General features: G+C 45.5%; 2 protein-coding genes across 2 annotated transcripts; one reads left to right on the top strand and one right to left on the bottom strand.

Moving 5' to 3' along the window:
• The first annotated feature begins 207 nt into the window (after positions 1-207).
• LOC119293852 (vicilin-like seed storage protein At4g36700) lies at positions 208-2,881 on the top strand. Its single transcript, XM_037572196.1, has 6 exons — positions 208-509; positions 594-784; positions 871-951; positions 1,035-1,373; positions 1,470-2,503; positions 2,588-2,881. Exons 1-6 carry the CDS (start codon positions 227-229, stop codon positions 2,733-2,735), a joined length of 2,076 nt encoding a protein of 691 aa, XP_037428093.1. The 5' UTR covers positions 208-226; the 3' UTR covers positions 2,736-2,881.
• Positions 2,882-3,365: 484 nt separating this feature from the next.
• Positions 3,366-9,871, bottom strand: LOC119291362 (COP9 signalosome complex subunit 4). The gene is made up of 14 exons (XM_037570106.1): positions 9,736-9,871; positions 9,494-9,645; positions 7,812-7,915; positions 7,667-7,727; positions 7,497-7,589; positions 7,312-7,412; positions 6,952-7,060; positions 4,832-4,876; positions 4,675-4,743; positions 4,495-4,586; positions 4,376-4,418; positions 4,029-4,088; positions 3,847-3,906; positions 3,366-3,617 (listed from the first exon to the last, which is right to left on the bottom strand). Exons 1-14 carry the CDS (start codon positions 9,869-9,871, stop codon positions 3,543-3,545), a joined length of 1,200 nt encoding a protein of 399 aa, XP_037426003.1. The 3' UTR covers positions 3,366-3,542.
• Positions 9,872-21,014: the final 11,143 nt, after the last annotated feature.

Genomic DNA, 21,014 nt, shown 5'->3' with positions numbered 1-21,014 from the left:
AACACCACCGCGAGTCCTCGAGCCGCCCACCGCCTCCGTCGTGACCAGGGCACGTAGCGCCCATGCACGGCCACCATGCCCACAGCCTCCCACGTAGCTCACGCCACGCATCGCCACTTCACCAGCTACAGCATCGCGTCGTCTACATATGAGGCGCCATAGCCTCCCGTTCATTTCACAGACCGCGCGAGGTCGACGAGAAAGCAGCAAACAAAGACTTGCAAAAATGGCGGTGGCGACGGCTCGGTGGCTCGTCCTGTCCCTGCTCGTGTCCGCCGCGGCCGCGGCGCATGACACGAAATGGAAGGCCGGGGCTGCGGTGGGCGGCCAGGTCGTGGAGAAGGAGCGGCGGAGGGTGGTCGCTCAGAGCGAGGCCGGCACGGTTACGGCCGCGGACGTCGCCGACGCGGCGGGCACCGTGTACCGGCTGCAGTTCATCACCATGGACCCCGGCGCCCTGTTCCTGCCCGTGCAGCTGCACGCCGACGCAGTGTTCTACGTGCACAGCGGTACGTAACGTCCATGAACGAACGCTGTCTGCAAGTGCACGTGTTTTGTGTGACTAAACTTATGTCGTGATTTTCTGGGGGCAGGGCGGGGCAAGGTGACCTACATCCAAGAAGGGGGCAGCGAAACAAGCTCGCTGGAAATACAGCGAGGAGACGTGTACAACTTGGAGCAGGGCAGCATCCTGTACATCCAGAGCTACCCCAACGCCACCAGAGAGCGTCTCCGGATCTACGCCATCTTCACCAGCAACGCCATCAACTGCGACGACCCATCGGTACCTACAGACCGCTTCTATGTTTGGTGATCTACTTATTCATTCTTGCGATACTGACGAGTGAGTACTTGGCCACAATATTGCAGCACCCCAAGTCAGAAGCATACTCGAGCGTCAGCAATCTACTGAGAGGATTTGAAGTAAAGATTCTTCGACAGGGATTTGGGGTAAGTAAATTTAGTACGAATGAGTATGCACATGTCTTGCATAGTTGCATCACATCGATTACATGAATTGTTGGTCTTGTAAGGTTTCCGCTGAAGTGGTGGAGGCAATCCAATCGGCCAAGAGCCCACAGTCGATTATAACGTACAATCCAGACCAGGAGAAGGAAGAGAAGTCGAATTGGACGGAAGAAATCTTCAACGCGCTGTGGGGCGACGAGTCCCCACTGAACAAGAAGAAGAAGAAGGATAAGCACAAGAAGAAGGACAAGAAGGACGACAAATCCAAGAGCGAGACGTTTAACTTCTACTCCGGCAAGCCGGACGTCAAGAACTGCTTCGGATGGAGCAAAACCATGACCAACAAGGACCTGCAGAACCTCAAGGGGTCCAACATTGGCATGTTCATGGTGAACCTGACCACGGTAAGTGGGCAGAAGATTCTTCGCTCACTGTTGCATTGAGTAGCTCTTCAGTTCTCGTGCTAACATAAAAAGTGTTTGCACTGATCAATTTTGCAGGGGTCGATGATGGGGCCTCACTGGAACCCGAAAGCCACGGAGATCGCCATCGTCACCCACGGATCAGGGATCGTGCAGGTGGTATGCCCGAGCATCCCGTCGGGCACCGGAGGCGGTCACGGCCACCACGACGAGGGTGGCCGCGGGGGCGGCGATCACGGTCACCACGATGAGGGCGGCCGCAGGAGAGGCGATCACGGTCACCACGACGAGGGCGGCCGCGGGGGCGGCGATCACGGTCACCACGACGAGGGCGGCCGCAGGGGCGGCGACCACGGGCAAGGAGGCGTAGAGTGCAAGAATTCGGTGTTCAGAGTGAAGGAAGGCGACGTGTTCGTGGTGCCGAGGTTCCACCCGATGGCGCAGCTGTCCTTCAACAACGGGTCGTTCGTGTTCGTCGGGTTCAGCACCCACATGGGGGAGAACAACCCGCAGTTCCTGGCCGGGGAGCATTCGGTGCTGCAGGTGATCGGCAAGGAGATAGTGGCGCTGGCTCTGGGGCAGAAGAACACGACCGCCGTGGAGAAGCTGCTGTCGGCGAAGAGCGGGTCGACCATAATGGCGTGCATCTCGTGCGCGGAGGAGCTGGAGAGGAAGGCGGAGCAGGAGGAACAGGAGGGCGGGAAGGGGGAGCGGGAGCGGGAAGAGGAGGAGAGGGAAAGGAAGCAGAGAGAGGAGATAGAGCGGAAGAAGCGAGAGGAGGAAGAGAGGGCGAGGAGGGAGAAGGAAAGGAAGCAGAGGGAGGAAGAGCAGGGGAAACGAGAGGAAGAAGAGAGGGAGAGGAGAGAGGAGAAGGAAAGGAAGCAGAGGGAGGAGGAAGAGAGGGCGAGGAGAGAGAAGGAAAGGAAGGAGAGGGAGGAGGAAGAAGCAGCGAGGAGGGAGGAAGAAGAAAGGAGGAGAAGGGAGGAGGAAGAAGGTGGCGGAGGCCAAGGCGGAGGAGGAGGTGATGATCCAAGGGAGGAGGAAGAACGGCGGAGGAGGGAGGAGGAAGAAGGCGGCGGAGGAGGTGACGATCCGAGGGAGGAAGAGGAAAGGCGGAGGAGGGAGGAGGAAGAGGGCGGCGGAGGCCAAGGAGGACGAGGAGACGATCCGAGGGAGGAAGAGGAACGTAGGCGGAGGAGAGAGGAGGAGGAAGGCGGCCGTGGCGGAGACGACCCGTGGGAAGAGGAGGAAGGCGACTGGGGAGACACCACCAAGTACCGCGCGGCCAAGAACCTGAAGAAGCGCTACCGTGGTCGCAAGGGCGCCGTGTTCCAGAGCGCCTGAACAGCCGCCGTTCCAGACTTCCAGTCACCTTGCACGGTCTCTGCTCTACCCATTCCCCGCGTACCGCTGTACGAATAATGGTGGCCATCCTAGTTGTGTGGCTCTGTTCAGTCTACTGTAGTCTCTACTCGTAGTTTTGTTGGGTCCGTCGTTGCCACAATGCCACTGTGTCTTGCTGTAGCTGGTGTATAGAAGAAGAGCTTGTGGATTATGCCTACGTATGTATAAATAAAGGAGCTGTTCATCGCAGTGCATTGGATGCTGACCACTGGTGCATAATCTCCTTCCGTCCCGGAAATCCGCTCATAGAACAGTGAAATTGAAGAAATCGTGAAAGAGAGGAACAAATTCTCTATCTGCTGGAAAGTTCATCCCGTCCTTGCTACTACATGTTACAGTTTCTGATTACTGTGCTGTTGTTGAATTGTTACGTTTTGATGAGTTACTCATTTGTAGACATGAAATCAGTTGGATTCCAGGTACAGTGAATTTAGAAGAAAGGCTTTAAAATTACGAATAGATGCTCATACTCAAGCGATGCTCCTACTACGACGGTGTCAAAAAACGGTTTTTATATAAGTTATAAAGAGGAAGTATTTGTGTTGTATAGTGATTCCCAGCGATGGCCGATGAGCGTGCAAAACCATTAATACCCACTGCAAAAACAGAGAGCATAACTGATCGCATAGCAGAATTGGTTCCGGAAGTATCAGTCAACGGCAAAACATCTGTACAAAAATGTTAATCCAGCGACTTGACCCGAGTTAAATCACAGACACCATCGAAACAACTGAGTAACAGACTCCCTCAGACAGGTATAGCGATCCCCTTGCTCGACATGCTGTCAAGGATGTCGTTCAGCGCTTGGCACAATCCAGCAATCTGCAGGTGTGGCAAAGTTGTTGCAATCCATGATTAGAAACCGATGGAAGCGTTTTCCTGATAGTAGTTGTAAACGTAGCAGGTGCTTGTGGAGAATTTTTTTGGTGTACAGTGCACGAAGGCAAGTGCAAGTGCATACAGTTCTATCAAGGCTAGTTTCTCGCTTTAACTAAATTTAAAAAAAAAATGGTTAAAACTAGGAAGAAATGAAATACAAGGCTACACTAACCTGTTGGTCCCACTGCTGTAGCCCTTCGGTGTCATCCTCAAAGTGTATCACAGCTTCAACCTGTGGAACAAAGATGTATGCATGAATTTCAGACTGATAACATAAAGATGTGGTTAAATAATTCCAGAATTTCGTGAGCAATAGCAGATAGTGAATGCCAAGAAAGAGAGCCCATAAAATACCTGATCAATTGAACCCCGCATTCTGTCTTCGCAGATCATTCGACATGCTATCTTCTCAGCCTGCCAGTAGAGAAGTCAATGGTAAGAAGGCTCAAAATTTAAATGGTATCCTAGATTAAGTTTCAGAACTCTGCACCCTGTATGTGTATAGCAGTAGAAACCGAAATAAGAACAAAGGAGCTGAGCCTGACAAATATTTCCATGTTTTGGTTGTAAATTTAATATCCTCCGTTATTGCTATACACAGCATTGCGTGTTCCCTTTTACAAGCCACAAACAATATGGCAAAATATTGCAGAGTAGAGTTCATGGAAATGAAAGAAACAACACATGCAAAAAGAATTTACCTTTCTAGGGTCAATGCCCAACAATGTTCCAAGCTCCTCAAAGCTGCAGAAATGAATTGATGGTCTGTTAGGTTGAATAAACCAATAATTAATGTACAACAATATCCATGAATACTGACCTGATATTGGTGTAAAGTTTACTGGCACTAAGGAGATTATGCTCAATCATCGCCCGGTCAAGCACAGTAGACTTGTCTGGCAGAAGGGCTTTCTGTTGAACAGTAGAGAAACTCCAGTCAGGAATACCATAAATGAGAACTTATTTTCAACAAGGTACAGATGACTAAAAGTTTCCCTACTTGATGCGGCTTCAGCTCCTCTGCAAATGCATCAATTTCTGGTTTCCTCAAAATCCTTTCAAGAAATACCTGAATATTGGAAAAAGTGCAGACCCTATCAACAAAGAGAACTTATATTCCAAACATAATGCCAGGGGAGTATATCAATGTCAGATACCTTCTGCAGTATTGGATATATCTTGAGCTTCGAGCATCTTTCGTCCTGGAAGGGGCAAATTATTATAACATCATGCCATAAGTCATAGCTTAGGAGTCATTATGATAAGATACACTGGAAAATAAAAATATTTGCACATTACTAAGGTAACCATTATGTTTGTTTCAGGCGGCATAGCTAAAAGATCAAAAGACTTTCATTAAGCAAAAATAAGATGTATAGGTTGCTAAAAGACCAAAAGACTTTCATTCTGCAAAAATAAGATGTATAGGTTGCCTGCCAGTGGGCAGTTTAAAACTGTGGTGGAAGATGTTCATGCAAAAGAATTATCAAAAAAGGTTAAACATAACTGGTTCACAGGATTATGATATTAGTAAGTTGGTACCAAACTGGAAAAAGTTATAGAACAGCATGTTTTTAGACCTTGGATGAGTTTAGCAAAAAGTAGGTTTAACAACCCTGGGTTCCCACCAGTGGCAAATCTAGCACGACAAAGAAGGGTAGGTTCAATACATCAATTCCTAAGCCTAATTAGCAAATGTATAGCAGTTGTTGCATGTAAAACACCTCAATATAATTTTGAAGTGGTAATGTTTAGCTAGTAGGATTTTTAGCCTGTTAAAGCCCCCCTAGTAGAATCGCCACTGGTTCCCACACATCCAGGATGCAATTAGTTTATTTCACGTTAAATTGATCAGATAACAGGGGAAGACAATATGATGAGTAGCAAATTAAAATTGTTACCAACCAAAGAGAAAATAGAGACGACATGAGGCATCACAAGCCCACTATGACAGTAAGGTAAAACCACAGCTCATCTAAGTTAAAAACTTAACCAGTTAGTCTAAAACTCAAAATAGTGACACACCTCCAACTCCAAAGAGAACAAGCAGATGGGATGGGGGGCAAGACCATGGTTATGGGTGGAGTTAGGCTGTTTGGATTGCGCCACAGCCAGCCCTGCCAATCGATGGGCAAGCCAAATAATTAACGGAGGACTCCCCCACCCGCGACGCGCCAACAATTTGGCAAAAATAGAACTGCATGAAGTGAGGTGTGCTGGACCCACAAAATAATTGGCACCCAACCAAACGTGCAACCAGATCTGGTCAACGACCAATTTTTTGGAAGGGCAGCTCACGGCTCCCATCCAAAGAGCCCCTTGAATACAGAGCTTGTTTACCATCTTGCCATTATTATATATGAACATTTCTCGGTACCCTGCGGGTGCAGGGATCGAAGCCTGGTACATCTATACTTCCGGGGCATTAATACCACAAGGGCAAAATTGACCACCGAACTCCTAATCGTCCAACGCCATATTTTGTTTTGCTTTGCCAAGACAGCTCCAGCAACATGTATTCAGATTATGGAGGGAGTACTCCCTCCATTCCAGTGAATAAAGTGCACGCGCAGCTCGAGAATCAAGTTTGACCGCCAAGTTTAACCAACAAAATGTGGGTTATGTGGAGCAAAAGTTATACCATTCAATTTGTATTTGAAAAAGACCAAGGGTATAATTGTAAAGTCACATGATTTATACTCCCTCCGTTCCTAAATATAAGTCTTTTTAGAGATTTCAATATGGACTACATACGGATGTATATAGACATAGTTTAGAGTGTAGATTCACTCATTTTGTTCCGTATGTAGTCCATATTAGATCTCTAAAAAGACTTATATTTAGGAACGGAGGGAGTATATTATTGGTGAAATAAAAGATCAATGTTAAATCTCAACGAAACTACTCTGCACAGACAATGCACACACTAATTGTGTACGATGCCTACTTTGAACGGTTCTGATTTGCAAAATGATGCGATCTAATGGATGATTTGGTCGATCATACAAAATCGTAAAGAAAGCTTGCATATGTATAGCACTGCTCAAAACTCAAAATGTGTGTTCATGGAATGGAAGTGGTAATGACTTAAACCAGTGGGACTAAAACTATAAATAAATGATGTGACTTGCGTTGATGGTTTCCAAGTGGCAAAACAGGATCAAGAGAGAACTAAGATGATCATTATGGTTAGAAGTTACTGGAGCAATCAATGATAATAGAGCAAATAAAAAAGGTGTGAAACCACAGGACATTGAGATGAGCTAAAAGCCAATACCTTGTACAGTGTAGCAAGAACACGAGAGCGTTGTGGGCCAGCACCAGCCAATATTGTGCATGTTACAGCAGCACTAAGAGCTTGCTCAAGAGCATTTTCATCAATCTCTCTGAGAAAATACAGAAACAATGTTCCATCAAGATTTTTGAGAATAAAATATGGAAGCAATATCAGTTCCAAACACAACTAGCCAATAACCACTGCAGTATCTAAACATGAGTGTCAAGTAGGGTAATTTATTTCATACAATGAGCAAAATATTGAAATAGCAAGTGTGTAAAGTAGAGATTAGGCACCACTACACCAGCAAGGCAACAAAGGACCATAGAAGACAGAAGATTAAAAGGGAGTAAGCCTTACTCATCCCCAATTTGGCGTTGCTCAATCTGAGAGATACCATAGTATCGAAGTGCAGCTTCCAAGAATTTACGTTTTAGATCTAAAATTCTCGCATAGCAGACCTATAAGAGATATAAGAAGGGAACTAAATTGTTGTCCTTGGTTGTAGACAGATAGATTGTTAGACTGTTTCTGAACCAACAAACCTTGTACTGTAAGTTCAGAACTTCCTGGTTGCTGTTTGTGACCAAAAACGAGGCTTTGTTGATAAAAGCTTCAGCATTCACTGCATCATCATCCTACAAAATTAAGAACTACATTAGTCTAGCTGACAATGCAAATGAGCCAATGACAACAAAGGCTAAACAGCACTAACCTCCAAATAGAGTCGCGCAATCTGGACGCACTTGGATAATTTGTTTGTGTCATCAAGCATCCTGGTTTTTTAGCAGATGGACAGATTTCCCAGAATTAGAAAAAAATTCATTGACATGTAAAGAGAGACAAAAGCTTGTTTCTACCTGATTCCTGAGTCCAAGTCAATGCCACTAAGCATTTGCGCTGCTCTCGACCATTGTTGTTCAGATTCATACAGTTCTGCAAGCTTCTCTCTGATCACCACCACCTGGATATAGATAGCAAGAAAAATTATACTGTTACAACACTTCTTTTACATAATAACAACAAGGTCAATCACGAAATCACCGAAGAAGATTTAATGAGCGGTTACAAAGCCCACAGAAACAGATATTAAGTCAGTTATTTGTGGTAGAGAAACAAATCTAGAGATTCACATTCTCTATGAGATTTACATGAAGCTGGAAGTGCAGTTTACATAGTTAAAAAAGGGGCGCCTAAGCAAGAGCTTAAGCGCGCCTAGGCTCTAGGCGTTGGCAAAACGCATTGCGCATAACTACGCTTAATCTGTGCATAACTGCGCATAAGCATGCGCTTTGGTCAGTAAAGCGCAAGGCGGTGGCAAAACGCACAATTAACGCCTAGCGCTTTTTTGAACTATGAGTAAATATCACATGAAATTCACCGGTTAATTTCTTTCACAAGATGACAAGCATGATGCAGGCATCCTTTGTACATTTTATCTGCACAGGTATATATTAGCCAGCTTCAGTCTACATAATCTTTCAAAACTAGGTATTTTGCAATATAAGCACACTTCATCTTGGTTTACTTTGATGGTAGCTACTACCTAGAAATATGAATATCTAAGACCTTTGACATGATTGCAATAAATAGAAATCATACTACTCCATAACTGCTAATTTTAGTGACTGTTCTCAGCAGCTTAACAAAGTTTAAACCCATGACATTATAAATTGCAACTTCAACCAGAACTACCAAACAGTAATACTAAATAAGTAACCCATAGATATTTAGATTTCTGAAATGCAATGCATAAGAGGGACATGATGCACGAAGCTATAGGTAGATATTCAGGTTTCTGCAATGCAACCCATATGAACATGGAATGAGTGGCAACAGTAATTCCCTATATTGCATTATTTTCTCTACTCACAGACAAGATCATGAGGTATTATAAAACTATAATCCTTAAGCAATAATTTTCCTGTTTATACCTAGTATCGAACTATCACACAGATAATCAAAATAAGTTAACCATGTAGGTTAATAAGCTCAAGGAATTGGATCAAATGGCTGATATGTGGCCTATAATGACTGGGCACCAAATCGATAGGTCTTCTTAATGGATTACAGACTAACACGGCTTGTCAAAGCTGTGTAGTTGACTGCCTATGCCACACGGAAATCTAAATGGTAGAGAGCATCAACTAAAAATGCATAACATTATCCTCAATACTTGCCTTTGCATACATAATCTAAGCTGAGACTGCATAAATGAGATAACAGGATGATATCATCTTCATGCATTGCATATTCCCTTGGACAAAAATTAGCCAAAGCCCAAATTGGCCACTCCAAACAAGAAAATCCCGTTACAGCAATAGCTCCATACGTACTACTAGTAGTTACTGGGTAAGTTCAAAATATTCAGTGGAAGGTGTGACCAACTGTCAAAACAAAAGTGCTGTGATAGCAATTTCCCAAAATCATATCATGGCATTACATAGTAGCTCTACAGGCTGTGCAGTACAACATACTACAACTAGAACAGAGCAATCTGGTACTTAAAATTAGCCTTCTATAGGAACCGAGGGGTGCCTACCTGCTCCTCGAAGGAGACCACACGAGGCTGGATCTGCGTGAGCGCGTAGTGGGCGACCTCCTTCTGAGAGTCCGGCTCCAGCTTCCCCAGCTCCTGCGCGAACGTCTGCAGCAGCTGCCGCGACACCACGAGCGGCACCTCATCCGACACCACTGCGCTCGCAACAATCCCGGCCATTACGCACAGAAAAAAAAAACAAGTACCCAGAAATCTACGGCTAGGCTTTGAGTGAAGCGCGTTACTGTGGTTGAGGAAGCGCTTGGCCTGGGGGATGTCCGGCGGGGAAGACGAGATGACGGAGGCGAGGATGTGGCGGTACTGCTCGATCTTCTGGCGCTGGTCGGCGATCGCCGCCGCGCTTGCGAGGGCGCTGTCCATGGCTACCTCCGCACTCGGCTACCGCGGACAGCCGCAGGGGTTGGGGGTTGTCGCCGGCGTCGGAGAAGGAGCGGCCTAGGGTTTTGGCGTTTGATCTGCGGAGAAGATGAGGGGAAAAGCTATAACTGGGTTTTGCACATGAACTGGGTCGGATATATTCTGCTGGGGAGTAGGACGATGGGCCGCCTTGTATTTTTTTTTCTACTAGTGGTGGACCGCCTTGTGTTTTATTAATAGGCCGCCTTGTTATTTGGGCCTAAAGTTTTGGTTTCGTCTTGCGACTCTATGGGCCAACTCAGCCTTCAGTTAGCCCAAAAAAAAACTCAGCCTTCAGTTTATTTTTATTTCACCCCCTCCGAAAAAAAAACTCTCTAGAGGCTTGTGTGAACATTTAAACATGCTCATTCGGAAGTTTTGGTGGGGCGCAAAAGATGGTAAGCGTAAACCGCATTGGGTTTCTTGAAAAACGATGACACAACCCAAGGGCATGGGAGGCCTCAGGTTCAAAGATTTTGAACTTTTCAATCTGTCCATGCTTGCTAGGCACGCGTGGCGTTTGTTGCAAGACCCGGAGTCGTTGAGTGCTCGAGTCCTGAAAAGTGTCTACTACCCAACCTCTGATATACTCCATGCCGAATTGGGGAGTCATCCAAGCCAGGTCTGGGCGGGCCATTATAGAGGGAAGAGACGTTCTGAAGCAAGGTTTGATAAAGAGAATTGGGAACGGAACAAACACAAATATATGGACGGAAAACTGGTTACCCGGGAAGGAGATGATGCAGCCCTATGCGAGTATTTCGCCAAACCCACCCACCCTGGTTTCGGAGCTTATAACTAGTGTGACTGCCTCATGGGATAGACAGCTTGTCCAAGCAACGTTCATGCCAATGGATGCTCGGGTTATATTGGGAATACATATGTGCACTCGAAACATCACAGATTTCTGGGCATGGTTTCACGAGAAACACGAAACTTTCACTGTAAAATCGGCATACAATATGCTAGTAGCTACCAAAAACAGAAGAGAAACATGGTTGGAGGAAGTACCGGGTCCTTCCAGCTCTAGGGCCGAGGAAGGGGCCTGGAAAACCCTGTGGAAAACAGAAGTTCCGGGCAAGGTACGGATGTTCCTGTGGAGATTGTTGAAGCACTCGCTTCCGACTAACGACGTTAGTGCTCATGCCATATGTCTGATTCGCCCCAGTGCGGATTATGTGGAGGTCGGGATTCTTGGAACCATTCACTTATTGAGTGCACATCGTCGAGGAGTGTGTGGGCTCTCATCGATGAAGAAATCACGCATAAAATAATAGCTACATCGGAGCCAAAGGCAAAGCAATGGTTGTTTACGTTGATGGAACTGTTATCGCGTGATGAATTCGCGATGGTATTGGTGACACTATGGTCCATATGGCATGCAAGGCATAAGGCTATCCATGAAGCTATCTTTCAGACCCTTCATGCGACTTACGGCTTCATCACGAGATTCATAGTCGAGCTTGTTGGAAATATGCCCTAGAGGCAATAATAAATTAGTTATTATTATATTTCCTTGTTCATGATAATCGTTTATTATCCATGCTATAATTGTATTGATAGGAAACTTAGATACATGTGTGGATACATAGACAACACCATGTCCCTAGTAAGCCTCTAGTTGACTAGCTCGTTGATCAATAGATGGTTACGGTTTCCTGACCATGGACATTGGATGTCATTGATAACGGGATCACATCATTAGGAGAATGATGTGATGGACAAGACCCAATCCTAAGCCTAGCACAGATCGTGTAGTTCGTATGCTAAAGCTTTTCTAATGTCAAGTATCTTTTCCTTAGACCATGAGATTGTGCAACTCCCGGATACCGTAGGAATGCTTTGGGTGTACCAAACGTCACAACGTAACTGGGTGGCTATAAAGGTGCATTACAGGTATCTCCGAAAGTGTCTGTTGGGTTGGCACGAATCGAGACTGGGATTTGTCACTCCGTGTAAACGGTGAGGTATCTCTGGGCCCACTCGGTAGGACATCATCATAATGTGCACAATGTGACCAAGGGGTTGATCACGGGATGATGTGTTACGGAAACGAGTAAAGAGACTTGCCGGTAACGAGATTGAACAAGGTATCGGTATACCGACGATCGAATCTCGGGCAAGTACAATACCGCTAGACAAAGGGAATTGTATACGGGATCGATTGAGTCCTTGACATCGTGGTTCATCTGATGAGATCATCGTGGAACATGTGGGAGCCAACATGGGTATCCAGATCCCGCTGTTGGTTATTGACCGGAGAACGTCTCGGTCATGTCTGCTTGTCTCCCAAACCCGTAGGGTCTACACACTTAAGGTTCGATGACGCTAGGGTTATAAAGGAAGCTTGTATGTGGTAACCGAATGTTGTTAGGAGTCCCGTATGAGATCCCGGACGTCACGAGGAGTTCCGGAATGGTCCGGAGGTAAAGATTTATATATGGGAAGTCCTGTTTTGGTCACCGGAAAAGTTTCGGGTTTTATCGGTAATGTACCGGGACCACCGGGAGGGTCCCGGGGTCCACCAAGTGGGGCCACCGGCCCTGGAGGCTTGCATGGGCCTAGAGTGGAAAGGGACCAGCCCCAGAGTGGGCTGGTGCGCCTCCCACCCTTGCCCAAGGCGCAGCTAGGAGGGGAGAGGGGAAACCCTAGGCGTAGATGGGCCTATAGGCCCACCCTAGGGCGCGCCCCCTCTCTCCCCCTCTTGGCCGCCCCCTCCAAGTCCCATCTAGGGCTGGTCGCACCCCTTGGGGTGGGAAAACCTAAAGGGGGCGCAGCCCCGTTCCCCCCTATATATACTTGAGGTTTTTGGGGCTACCAACAGATGAGAACTTCTCCTCTTGGTGCAGCCCTACCTCTCTCCCTACTCCTCCTCTCCCGTGGTGCTTGGCGAAGCCCTGCTGGATTGCCACGCTCCTCCACCACCACCACGCCGTTGTGCTGCTGCTGGATGGAGTCTTCCTCAACCTCTCCCTCTCTCCTTGCTGGATCAAGGCGTGGGAGACGTCACCGGGCTGTACGTGTGTTGAACGCGGAGGTGCCGTCTGTTCGGCACTAGGATCTCCGGTGATTTGGATCACGACGAGTACGACTCCTTCAACCCCGTTCTCATGAACGCTTCCGCTTAGCGATCTACAAGGGTATATAGATGCACTCTCCTTCCCCTCGTTGCTGGTTTCTCCATAGATAGATCTTGGTGACACGTAGGAAAATTTTGAATTTCTGCTACGTTCCCCAACAGTGGCATCATGAGCTAGGTCTATTGCGTAGATTCTTTGCACGAGTAGAACACAAAGTAGTTGTGGGTGTTGATTTTGTTCAATATGCTTACCGTTACTAGTCCAATCTTGTTTCGACGGTATTGTGGGATGAAGTGGCCCGGACCGACCTTACACGTACTCTTACGTGAGACAGGTTCCACCGATTGACATGCACTTGGTGCATAAGGTGGCTAGCGGGTGCCAGTCTCTCCCACTTTAGTCGGAACGGATTTGATGAAAAGGGTCCTTATGAAGGGTAAATAGCAATTGGCATATCACGTTGTGGTCTTGCGTAGGTAAGAAACGTTCTTGCTAGAAACCCATAGCAGCCACGTAAAACATGCAAACAACAATTAGAGGACGTCTAACTTGTTTTTGCAGGGTATGCTATGTGATGTGATATGGCCAAGAAGAATGTGATGAATGATATGTGATGTATGAGATTGATCATGTTCTTGTAATAGGATTCACGACTTGCATGTCGATGAGAATGACAACCGGCAGGAGCCATAGGAGTTGTCTTTATTTATTGTATGACCTGCGTGTCATTGAACAACGCCATGTAACTTACTTTACTTTATTGCTAAACGCGTTAGCCATAGAAGTAGAAGTAGTCATTGGCGTGACAACTTCATGAAGGCACGATGATGGAGATCATGATGATGGAGATCATGGTGTCAAGCCGGTGACAAGATGATCATGGAGCCCCGAAGATGGAGATCAATGGAGCTATATGATATTGGCCATATCATGTCACAACTATATAATTGCATGTGATGTTTATTATGATTATGCATCTTGTTTACTTAGGACGACGGTAGTAAATAAGATGATCCCTTACAAAATTTCAAGAAGTGTTCTCCCCTAACCGTGCACCGTTGCTACAGTTCGTCGCTTCTAAGCACCACGTGATGATCGGGTGTGATGGATTCTTACGTTCACATACAACGGGTGTAAGACAGTTTTACACAGCGAAAACACTTAGGGTTAACTTGACGAGCCTAGCATGTACAGACATGGCCTAGGAACACGGAGACCGAAAGGTCGAGCATGAGTCGTATAGTAGATACGATCAACATGAAGATGTTCACCGATGATGACTAGTCCGTCTCACGTGATGATCGGACACGGCCTAGTTGACTCGGATCATGTAATCACTTAGATGACCAGAGGGATGTCTATCTGAGTGGGAGTTCATAAGATGAACTTAATTATCCTGAACATAGTCAAAAGATCTTTTGCAAATTATGTCGTAGCTCGCGCTATAGTTCTACTGTTTAGATATGTTCCTAGAGAAAATTATAGTTGAAAGTTGAAAGTAGCGATTATGCGGACAGTAGAAAGCTTATGTCCTTAATGCACCGCTCAGTGTGCTGAACCCCAAACGTCGTTTGTGGATGTTGCGAACATCGGACATACACGTTTTGATAACTACGTGATAGTTCAGTTAAATGGCTTAAGTAGAGGCACCAAAGATGTTTTTCGAAACGTCGCGGAACATATGAGATATTTCGAGGGATGAAATTGGGATTTCAGGCTCGTGCCCACGTCAAGAGGTATGAGACCTCCGACGATTTTCTTAGCCTGCAAACTAAGGGAGAAAAGCTCAATCGTTGAGCTTGTGCTCAGATTGTCTGAGTGCAACAATCACTTGAATCGAGTGGGAGTTGATCTTCCAGATGAGATAGTGATGTTTCCCCAAAGTCATTGCCACCAAGCTGCTAGAGCTTCGTGATGAACTATAACATATCAGGGATAGATATGATGATCCTTGATATATTCGTGATGTTTGACACCGCGAAAGTAGTAATCAAGAAGGAGCATCAATTGTTGATGGTTGGTGAAACCACTAGTTTCAAGAAGGGCAAGGGCAAGAAGGGATACTTCATGAAACAGCAAATCAGCTGCTGCTCTAGTGAAGAAACCCAAGGTTGAACCCAAACCCGAGACTAAGTGCTTCTGTAATAAGGGGAACAACCACTGGAGCAGAATTACCCTAGATACTTGGTAGATAAGAAGGCTGGCAAGGTCGATAGAAGTATATTGGATATACATTATGTTAATGTGTACTTTACTAGTACTCCTAGTAGCACCAGGGTATTAGATACCGGTTCGGTTGCTAAGTGTTAGTAACTCGAAATAAAAGGCTACGGAATAAATGGAGACTAGCTAAAGGTGAGCAGACGATATGTGTTGGAAGTGTTTCCAATGTTGATATGATCAAGCATCGCACGCTCCCTCTACCATTGAGATTGGTGTTTGCGTTGAGCATAGACATGATTGGATTATGTCTATCGCAATACGGTTATTCATTTAAAGAGAATAATGGTTACTCTGTTTATTTGAATAATACCTTCAATGGTCTTACACCTGAAATGAATGGTTTATTGAATCTCGATCGTAGTGATACACATTTTCATGCCAAAAAGATATAAGATAGTAATGATAGTACCACTTACTTGTGGCACTGCCATGTAAGTCATATTGGTGTAAAACGCATGAAGAAGCTCCATGTTGATGGATCTTTGGACTCACTCGTTTTGAAAAGTTTGAGACATGCGAACCATGTCTATTGGTGTACACGCATGAAGAAACTCCATGCAGATGGATCATTTGGACTCACTTGATTTTGAATCACTTGAGATATGCAAATCATACCACATGGGCAAGATGACTAAAAGCCTCATTTTTCAGTAAAATGGAACAAGATAGCAACTTGTTGGAAGTAACACATTTTGATGTGTGCAGTCCAATGAGTGCTGAGGCATGCAGTGAATATCGTTATGTTCTTACTTCACAGATGATTCGAGTAGATGCTGAAAATATTTTCTTGATGAAACACAAGTCTGAATTATTGAATGGTTCAAGTAATTTCAGAGTGAAGTAGAAGATCATTGTGACAAGAGGATAAAATGTCTATGATATGATCATAGAGATGAATATCTGAGTTACGAGTTTTGGCACGCAATTAAGACATTGTGGAAATTGTTTTACAATTAATACCGCCTGGAACACCATAGTGTGATGGTGTGTCCGAACATCATAGTTGCACCCTATTGGATATGATGCGTACCATGATTTCTCTTATCGAATTACCACTATCGTTCATGGGTTAGGCATTAGAGACAACCACACTCATTTTAATAGGGTACCACGTAATTCCGTTGAGATGACACCGGTTTAGAGAAACCTAAGCTGTCATTTCTTAAAGGTTTGGGGCTGCGACGCTTATGTGAAAAAGTTTCAGGATTGATAAGCTCGAACCCAAAACGGATAAAATGCATCTTCATAGGACACCCAAAACAGTTGGGTATACCTCCTAATTCAGATCCGAAAGCAATATGGATTGTTTCTAGAATCGGGTCCTTTCTCGAGGAAAGGTTTCTCTCGAAAGAGTTGAGTGGGAGGATGGTGGAGACTTGGTATGGTTATTGAACCATCACTTTAACCAGTGTGTATCAGGGCACAGGAAGTTGTTCATGTGGCACTTACACCAATTGAAGTAGAAGCTTATGATAGTGATCATGAAGTTTCGGATCAAGTCACTGCCGTACCTCGTAGGGTGACAAGGATACATACTACTTCAGAGTGGTACAGTAATCCTGTCTTGAAGGTCATGTTGCTAGACAACAATGAACCTACGAGCTATGGAGAAGCGATGGTGGGCCCAAATTCAGACAAATGGTTAAGAAACCATGAAATCCGAGATAGGATCCATGTATCAGAACAAAGCATGGACTTTGGTGGACTTGCCCGATGATCGGCAAGCCATTGAGATAAATGGATCTTTAAGAAGAAGACGGACATGGACGGTAATGTCACCGTCTATGAAGCTCGACTTGTGGCGAAGAGTTTTTCACAAGTTCAAGGAGTTGACTACGATGAGATTTTCTCATCCGTAGCGATGCTTAAGTCCGTCGGAATCATGTTAGCATTAGCTGCATTTATGAAATCTGGCAGATGGATGTCAAAACGAGTTTCCTTACCAGTCTTCGTAAGGAAAGGTTGTATGTGATACAATCCGAAAGGTTTTGTCGATCCTAAGGATGCTAAAAGGTATGCTAGCTCCAGCGATCCTTCTAAGGACTGGAGTAAGCATCTCGGAGTTGGAATGTGCGCTTTGATGAGATGATCAAAGATTTTGGGTTTATACAAAGTTCATGAGAAACTTGTATTTCCAAAGAAGTGAGTGGGAGCACTATAGAATTTCTGATAAGTATATGTTGTAAACATATTGTTGATCAGAAATGATGTAGAATTTCTGGAAAGCATATAGGGTTATTTGAAAGGTGTTTTTCAATAGAAAACCTGGATTAAGCTACTTGAACATTGAGCATCAAGATCTATAAGGATAGATCAAAATGCTTAATAATACTTTCAAATGAGCACATACCTTGACATGATCTTGAAGGTGTTCAAGATGGATCAATCAAAGAAGAAGTTCTTGCCTGAGTTGTAAGGTACGAAGTTAAGACTTAAAGCTCGACCACGGCAGAATAGAGAGAAAGGACGAAGGTCGTCTCCTATGCTTAAGACATAGGCTCTACAGTATGCTATGCTATGTACCGCACCTGAAGTGTGCCTTGCCATGAGTTAGTCAAGGGGTACAAGAGTGATCCAAGAATGGATCACAGACAGCGGTCAAAGTTATCCTTAGTAACTAGTGGACTAAGGAATTTTCTCGATTATGGAGGTGGTAAAAGAGTTCGTCGTAAAGGTTACGTCGATGCAAGCTTAACACCTATCCAGATAGCTCTAAGTAGAGATACCGGATACGTATAATGGAGCAACAATTTAGAATAGCTCCAAATAGAGCGTGGTAGCTGCATCTAGGAGATGACATAGAGATTTGTAAAGCACACACGGATCTGAAAGGTTCAGACCCATTGACTATAACCTCTCTCACAAGCATAACATGATCAAACCCAGAACTCATTGAGTCTTAATCACATGATGATGTGAACTAGTTTACAGACACTAGTAAACTCTTTGGATGTTGGTCACATGGCGATGTGACCTATCAGCGTTAATCACATGACGATGTGAACTAGATTATTGACTCTAGTGCAAGTGGGAGACTGTTGGAAATATGCCCTAGAGGCAATAATAAATTAGTTATTATTATATTTCCTTGTTCATGATAATCGTTTATTATCCATGCTATAATTGTATTGATAGGAAACTTAGATACATGTGTGGATACATAGACAACACCATGTCCCTAGTAAGCCTCTAGTTGACTAGCTCGTTGATCAATAGATGGTTACGGTTTCCTGACCATGGACATTGGATGTCATTGATAACGGGATCACATCATTAGGAGAATGATGTGATGGACAAGACCCAATCCTAAGCCTAGCACAGATCGTGTAGTTCGTATGCCAAAGCTTTTCTAATGTCAAGTATCTTTTCCTTAGACCATGAGATTGTGCAACTCCCGGATATCGTAGGAATGCTTTGGGTGTACCAAACGTCACAATGTAACTGGGTGGCTATAAAGGTGCATTACAGGTATCTCCGAAAGTGTCTGTTGGGTTGGCACGAATCGAGACTGGGATTTGTCACTCCGTGTAAATGGAGAGGTATCTCTGGGCCCACTCGGTAGGACATCATCATAATGTGCACAATGTGACCAAGGGGTTGATCACGGGATGATGTGTTACGGAAACGAGTAAAGAGACTTGCTGGTAACGAGATTGAACAAGGTATCGGTATACCGACGACCGAATCTCGGGCAAGTACAATACCGCTAGACAAAGGGAATTGTATACGGGATCGATTGAGTCCTTGACATCGTGGTTCATCCGAGATCATCGTGGAACATGTGGGAGCCCACATGGGTATCTAGATCCCGCTGTTGGTTATTGACCGGAGAACGTCTCGGTCATGTCTGCTTGTCTCCCGAACCCGTAGGGTCTACACACTTAAGGTTCGATGACGCTAGGGTTATAAAGGAAGCTTGTATGTGGTAACCGAATGTTGTTCGGAGTCTCGGATGAGATCCCGGACGTCACGAGGAGTTCCGGAATGGTCCGAAGGTAAAGATTTATATATGGGAAGTCCTGTTTTGGTCACCGGAAAAGTTTCGGGTTTTATCGGTAACGTACCGGGACCACCGGGAGGGTCCCGGGGTCCACCAAGTGGGGCCACCGGCCCCGGAGGCTTGCATGGGCCTAGAGTGGAAAGGGACCAGCCCTAGAGTGGGCTGGTGCGCCTCCCACCCTTGCCCAAGGCGCAGCTAGGAGGGGAGAGGGGAAACCCTAGGCGCAGATGGGCCTATAGGCCCACCCTAGGGCGCGCCCCCTCTCTCCCCCTCTTGGCCGCCCCCTCCAAGTCCCATCTAGGGCTGGCCGCACCCCTTGGGGTGGGAAACCCTAAAGGGGGCGCAGCCCCCTTCCCCCCTATATATACTTGAGGTTTTGGGGCTGCCAACAGATGAGAACTTCTCCTCTTGGTGCAGCCCTACCTCTCTCCCTACTCCTCCTCTCCCGTGGTGCTTGGCGAAGCCCTGCTGGATTGCCACGCTCCTCCACCACCACCACGCCGTTGTGCTGCTGCTGGATGGAGTCTTCCTCAACCTCTCCCTCTCTCCTTGCTGGATCAAGGCGTGGGAGACGTCACCGGGCTGTACGTGTGTTGAACGCGGAGGTGCCGTCTGTTCGGCACTAGGATCTCCGGTGATTTGGATCACGACGAGTACGACTCCTTCAACCCCGTTCTCATGAACGCTTCTGCTTAGCGATCTACAAGGGTATGTAGATGCACTCTCCTTCCCCTCGTTGCTGGTTTCTCCATAGATAGATCTTGGTGACACGTAGGAAAATTTTGAATTTCTGCTACATTCCCCAACAGAGCTCGACATTGTCAAGGGGAAGATGCAGCAGGCTGCTGTGAGAGGTGTGACAACAAGTCAGGCTTACACACATCCACGGAAGCCACCACCAGGTTATTGCAAGATACATGTGGATGGGGAGCTGGGCACTAGAGGAGGTTCGGCTGCGAATGTATGCAGAGATGGACAAGGGAATTTTATGAGGAGCTCAGCACTAGTAGTGCAAGGTGAAGGAAATATGCCCTGGAGGCAATAATAAAGTTATTATTTATTTCCTTATTTCATGATAAATATTTATTATTCATGCTAGAATTGTATTAACCAAAAACTTAGTACATGTGTGAATACATAGACAAAACATATTGTCCCTAGTATGCCTCTACTTGACTAGCTCATTAATCAAAGATGGTTATGTTTCCTAACCATATACATGTGTTGTCATTTGATGAACGAGATCACATCATTAGGAGAATGATGTGATGGACATGACCCATTCGTTATCTTAGCATAATGATCATTACAGTTTTATTGCTGCTGCTCTCTTCATGACTTATACATGTTCCTCAGACTATGAGATTATGCAACTCCCGAATACCGGAGGAACACTTTGTGTGCTACCAAACATCACAACATAAATGGGTGATTATAAAGGTGCTCTACAGATGTCTCCGAAGGTGTTTGTTGGGTTGGCATAAATCGAGATTAGGATTTGTCACTCTATGTTTCGGAGAGGTATCTCTAGGCCCTCTCGGTAATGCTCATCACTATAAGCCTTGCAAGCAATGTGACTAATGAGTTAGTTGCGGGATGAAGCATTACGGAACGAGTAAAGAGACTTGCCGGTAACGAGATTGAACTAGGTATGATGATATCGATGATCGAATCTCGGGCAAGTAACATACCGATGACAAAGGGAACAACGTATGTTGTTATGCGGTTTGACCACTAAAGATCTTCGTAGAATATGTAGGAACCAATATGAGCATCCAGGTTCCGCTATTGGTTATTGACCAGA

Source organism: Triticum dicoccoides, chromosome 4B, assembly GCF_002162155.2.
Source record: "Triticum dicoccoides isolate Atlit2015 ecotype Zavitan chromosome 4B, WEW_v2.0, whole genome shotgun sequence".
NCBI classification, from domain to species: domain Eukaryota; kingdom Viridiplantae; phylum Streptophyta; class Magnoliopsida; order Poales; family Poaceae; genus Triticum; species Triticum dicoccoides.
Note: the sequence above shows the minus strand (reverse complement) of the source record. Positions and strands in the feature narration are given on the sequence as shown.

Bases quoted from the DNA above. Each gene is read 5' to 3' on its own strand.
- LOC119291362 (XM_037570106.1), bottom strand. From the start codon at position 9,871: ATGGACAGCGCCCTCGCAAGCGCGGCGGCGATCGCCGACCAGCGCCAG. The intron at 4,587-4,674 runs GTAGGGAAACTT...ACTGTTCAACAG, and splicing joins AGGAGCTGAAGCCGCATCAA to AAAGCCCTTCTGCCAGACAA. The intron at 3,618-3,846 runs GTTAGTGTAGCC...CCACACCTGCAG, and splicing joins TACAGCAGTGGGACCAACAG to ATTGCTGGATTGTGCCAAGC.
- LOC119293852 (XM_037572196.1), top strand. From the start codon at position 227: ATGGCGGTGGCGACGGCTCGGTGGCTCGTCCTGTCCCTGCTCGTGTCC. The intron at 510-593 runs GTACGTAACGTC...TTCTGGGGGCAG, and splicing joins AGTGTTCTACGTGCACAGCG to GGCGGGGCAAGGTGACCTAC. The intron at 2,504-2,587 runs GCGGAGGAGGGA...ACGTAGGCGGAG, and splicing joins CCGAGGGAGGAAGAGGAAAG to GAGAGAGGAGGAGGAAGGCG.